The sequence below is a fragment of the Grammomys surdaster genome, unplaced genomic scaffold (assembly GCF_004785775.1).
Source record: "Grammomys surdaster isolate TR1022 unplaced genomic scaffold, NIH_TR_1.0 255, whole genome shotgun sequence".
In the NCBI taxonomy this organism is placed as follows: Eukaryota; Metazoa; Chordata; class Mammalia; order Rodentia; family Muridae; genus Grammomys; species Grammomys surdaster.
In genome coordinates, this window is record NW_021604696.1 from 10,191,119 (window position 1) to 10,196,917 (window position 5,799).

The 5,799-nt window shown below is 43.2% G+C and overlaps 1 protein-coding gene across 1 annotated transcript in view; it reads left to right on the plus strand.

Moving 5' to 3' along the window:
* The window catches only part of Il1r2 (interleukin 1 receptor type 2), a 21,139-nt gene extending 16,299 nt beyond the window's left edge, over positions 1-4,840 (plus strand). Inside the window, exons 8-9 of the mRNA XM_028775477.1 lie at positions 894-1,036; positions 4,653-4,840. Of these exons, the coding sequence (XP_028631310.1) occupies positions 894-1,036; positions 4,653-4,837 (328 nt within the window). The 3' untranslated portion in view covers positions 4,838-4,840. The remainder of the gene's footprint in view (positions 1-893; positions 1,037-4,652) is intronic.
* Positions 4,841-5,799: the final 959 nt, after the last annotated feature.

The window sequence follows — 5,799 nt, forward strand, 5'->3', positions numbered from 1 at the left end:
GGTGTACACGCTCTGAGATGCCGTTGTTCACATGAATGGATAGTTGATAGTCCTGGTGTACACACTCTGAGATGCCGTTGTTCACATGAATGGATAGTAGTGCCCTCTCTTTAGCTTCTGCTTAAGTTACACCTGGGAGCCATCCTGACTAGGACCCTCCCCCAGCTGTCTTTGGACAGCCTCTGGCCTGTGTTTGTTTCCCCATCAGGGAGGACACCCTTGTGGGCTGGGGTCCTGGAAACTCCCTCTGCCTCACCAACCAGTGAGAAAGTCTAATTCCCCAAAGTAGATTTTTCTGTTCCTAATTGATTATCGAAGGTATTTTTGATCAACCCAAAATGAAGTTTTCCAACTAAACCAAAAGGAGTGTCTGTGCTTTTAATGTGACAAATGTCCTGTTACAAAGGGCAGCAGCAGCAGGGACATGTGGTCCTCCAGGGACAGGCTAGAAAGTCTCTCAGATGAGCATCACATATGACGGTAAGTTCTCAGAACGCTGCAGAAGTTGTGGTCAGTGTAAACACAACGGATGTTTCTAATTTGAGAATGTCTGCCTTGCTATCCTGTAAAGGACAAGTCTACTTTAGATACATACATCATGCTCTACAACATACATCATGCTCTGCATACGTAATCATGCTCTACATATGTATATCATACTCTACATATGTTCACTACACTCTATGTACACCATACTCTACATATGTACATAATGCTCTATATACATACGTCATGCTCTGCATACAAACATCATGCTCATACATATATCATGTTCTGAATATATACATGATGCTCTGAATATGTACATCATGGTCAACATACATTTTGCTCTACATACATACATCATGCTCTGCATACAAACATCATGCTCAATCGAATGTTTTCTCACCCAGCCAGTACTCAGAGAATGATGAGAACTACGTGGAAGTGTCACTGATTTTTGATCCAGTCACAAGAGAGGATCTGAATACAGATTTTAAATGTGTTGCCACGAATCCACGGAGTTTTCAGTCGCTCCACACCACAGTCAAAGAAGGTATGTATGGGGCGGGGTGGTGGGGACACTGAAAGGAAAATGAACTTGAGTGCTTTCTGGATGCTGGATGGAAGCATGCTTTGTTTAGATGTCTCCTTGTAGGGCATTGAAAGCAAAACGCAAATCATGTGTGGGAGTGTGTGTGTGTGTATTATACATACATGTTCGCATGTGTGTTGTACATACATGTTCGCATGTGTGTTGTACATACATGTTCACATGTGTATATGTGTGTGTGCACAGGTGTGCAGATGAATATAGGGGCCATAAGTGGATGTTGGACGTCTTCCACAATTGCTCTCAACCTTATACTTTTTGAGAAAGTCTCCCACTGAATGTAGAGCACATTGGATTGGCCAGACTGGCCAGCCAATACGCCCGGGGATCTGTCCATCTCTACCCCAGAGTTCAGGTGATAAATGTGTGCACCTGGCTTTTATGTGGCTACTGGGAACTCAAACTGAGGTTCTCATGTTTGTACATCACACACTGCACAGACTGAGATATTTCCCCAGCCTCCCCCCTCTTCTTTCAGGATGAATGTGGTGTATGTGCACATACGTATGTGTATTCATATGCATGCATGTTCAGTGACCCCCTCCTTCTCTCTCATCTCTCTCTCTCTCTCTCTCTCTCTCTCTCTCTCTATATATATATATATATATATATATATATATATATATATATATATATAGTCTTCCTCAATTACTTAGGCAGGGTCTCTCACTCTAACCCAGAGCTCACTGACTGTATTAGTCTAGCTACAACCATCTCCAGAGTTCCCTGTTTCTGTCTTCTGGGTGCTGGGCTTACAAGCAGGCTGTCACATACACCTTGCATATATTAGGTGCTGGGGATTTCCAGTCTGGTCCCCATGCTTGTGCAGGTAAATACTTCATCTACTGAGCCACTTCCCTGCTCCACAAACCTCTGCTTTAAAAAGAATTGTCAGTGAGGTGGACATGTGGCATTGGGCAATTATACTCAGATAAAAATAAAAACTAAGTTGGAATAATTTTTAGTAAACATAAAAACATGCAATGAACAGAACACCCTGTGTCCTTCTGGGGCTCTGCCTCGGAGTACCAGGCTCCGATGACCTCATCGGGTCTCTAGAAGGTGGTGTATCACTCCTTATCTTGAACATGAAGTTGAAAATCTCTATCCTGCTTTGTGTGGACCAAGATTTCAGGGCAGCAGTCAGCTGTAAAGTCCAAGCCATCAGATGGCAGGAAATAAGTATCATGTACAAGGACAGTTCAAAAAGAAAAAAAAAACCCAACAATTAAATCTTATTCTTTAAATGTTGAACAGGAAAGTGAGGTGCAGGTAATACAGTTTCTGTTAACAGAGCACAGATACAATCACTTACAGGCCACAGTGACTCTAGAGATGAGTCCGAATGCAGCTATGGATCAGGAGTCAGCAAGATGCCTTTGGTCCATAATAGTTTGCACATCCAGGAAGGCAGCGGTAGGCTTATCTTAAATTAGGAAGATGATTTGGCCAAACCTCAGAATGGCAATGGATACCAAGTACATCTCCATCTTAGCTCTGTACCCTCCCAGCACCCGCCTACCCAAGCCTCTACTAGACCATAGGCACATCTCTTATCTCATCCAGCAACCTCCACACAAGTTCTCCTGAGCATCTCCAGACTGCAATTGCCCTGGCTCCTTCCAGACTGAAGTTTAACAACCAGGGCTTATGTATCTGGGGTGATGTCTCAGTACATCTCAGTGCCATTCAAGCTAGGACGGCGCTGGTGAGTTGGGAGCTGTGTAGATTCCAAAGTCAGAGTCCCACAGACAGCAGCTTCCCTGTCCAGGGATCAGCTTAACCAAGGAATGTGGGCTTTTTGTGGGCCCTGCACTGCAGTCTCTTACATGTTGGATCACCAGGCTCTAGCTTAGTGGGTGTGTCCCTGGGGAAGCTGTGGCTGCTTTCCAAGGCACATTAGGATCAAGAGGTAAGTGCCACTTGTTTTTGAGGAAATTACAGTTTCATATATTGTTCATCCAAGTGGAATGGTAAGATAGCGTGTGAATTCTCCATAGACCCAGCCTGAGATCTTCTTAATTTCTGTAAGGCATGCCAAATGATAGCTTCAAATGTGTACTCTGATACTTGGGAGAAAGCACTTCAACAGGTAAAGTGGACCTGAGTTCAGATGCCAGACACCAATTTAAAGAGCTGGTAATGGTAACATATACCTGCAATCACATGCTGAGAAGAGACATAAGATACAGACACACACACACATACACACAGACATACATAGAGAGACACACAGACATATACACATACACAGATACAAACACATACACACAAACATATTCATACACAGAGAGATACATATACATATACACATACACACACAAACACAATCACACAGACATGTACGCACAGACACAGATAGACATACTTATACAGACATACATACACAGACACAGACACACAGAAACACACTCATACACACACAGAGAGACACACACAGATTCACATACACAGAGACATACATAGACACACACAGACATACACACAGACACAGAGACACACACAGACACACATACAAACAGAGACACATACAGACACAGAGACACACAGACACAGATACACAGACACACATAGTCACATACACATAAACACAAACACACAGACACACACATGCTCACAGACATACACAGACACACACACAGACATACACAGACACACAGACACACACATACAAACATATACACGTCTACCTCACAATACCCACATATACCCACCTCCAATGACCCTACAATCTCCCCCACATCCACATCTACTCCAATGTATGCCCACATACTTGCACCCATGCACATACCTTACAACCAACATACTTACACATGCACATGTGCACATACATGTGTGTACATGTGTGTGCATGTGCACACACACACACAGGGGTGTATGAATATTCCTCTAACACAATGTGAAATTTTACATACCTATAACCCTAGTCTTTAATCTGAAGCATGGGGGAATCAAAAGTTTGAGGTCCTCCTGAACTACATGGCCAGATCCTATCTATATAAAAAAAAGTGGAATTCTGGTCTCATAAACATGATATCTAATGACACTGTTCTCATATTTACTTTTAAATATTGTAATCACAATCTCTTTTTGTATTTCCATAACAGAGATGTCTAGGAACCAAACATACAATAGCTAGATCAAAGAAATAGCCTTGGCATCCAAGATCCTTAACCCGTACTTTCTCTTCTTTGCTTCTATTTGCTATTCTATCCTTTTGACACCTGTGATCACTGGCAAGACTCAGGTTGTCCCTAGAATGTCACCAACAGCTGGCAGAGACAAAGGCAGGTGCCTCTCACACGCACTGCCCACAGATGATACAGCCCCTTCTGTTCCTTACTTTGATGTTCTTTAATCAGATTTTCCCCTGACTTGCTTGCTCTTAGATGTCACAGGTATCATCCTCCAATGGTTTCGTTGTAATAGACAAGCTTTCCAGAAATCAGTGCACATTTATCAGGGAAAACAAACTCTGATGGTTTTCTTCCATGTCAACCTATGCTGCTCTGTTCTGTATCAAGAGATACTCCCTCTCACGCCTCTCTTTCCTCGACAGTCCCTTCCACGTTCTCCTGGGGCATTGCGCTGGCACCTCTGTCTCTTATCATCTTGGTTGTGGGAGCGATATGGATGCGGAGACGGTGTAAACGCAGGGCTGGAAAAACATACGGGCTGACCAAGCTACGGACTGACAACCAGCACTTCCCTTCCAGCCCAAACCAAATAAAGGAAGTGAAATAATAAGAGGCTGACCCATGTGGTTTCTTACGGGGGTGGCTGTGGCGTTTGGAGGTTCTGTGTTTTGCTCTGTTGTTTAGCAAAGCTCCTTGTTTGTAGCTGAAACTGGAATCTTACACTCTACTCTTCTCGGAAAATTAGTTCTAGGAGCAGATGTGCAGGGGAGTATGAACAACCTGTGTATGAAACCCATGTATGAGAACAAGCCACGGTGGCCATAGAGGGCGCGTGGAGCAGGTGTCCTCAGGGTTTGATCCTTAAGTACAGTAATGTCCCACCTCACCCCTCCCAAACAACCACTAAAACATGGTACCATTAGTATTGAGTAAGACTGTTAACCTCCAGAGTACTTTAAAAGTTCATAACTCTTTCAATTAAAGTGTGTTAACTTACGTAATTAGTCTGTATGGTTAGGGTGATGGGAGACACCGGAGGTACAAAGATGGAGAGGGAGAGGGTATGGGAGATGATGAAGGTACAATGCACTTGTATTTTGAAATCATCAAAAAAAATTGTAAAAACACAAAAGAACAACAAAATGTAGCTCATTTAAAAAAAAATTAAGACACATTGTGCCTTTAGAAAGGGCTATTTTCATTTTGATTCTGGAAGGATGATTAAGAAATATGGAACCAGAAGAATCAGCAAGGATTAGTGATTCAAAAATTAGCGGTCATCTTTTTGTAGCGTATGGCAACCGTCACAGGAATCCTCAACTGGTCAAAACTGCAGAGAGCAATTGCCTGTAGGATGTCCATCCCCAACTAAGGCATCTACAGCACAGCTCCTCTACCTATGGCTCGAGGACCGTCTCAGAGGGATCGTAAAGGTCAAAGAGCCAGAAGTGCAGGGTCCATCTGGTGCGAGACAGTGTCTTCTGTACGTGACAAAGAATTGCATATTCAAAATGTCAACAATATGGCCTTCTAAACAAGACCCTAACCGTGACAACACCAGTTCATTGG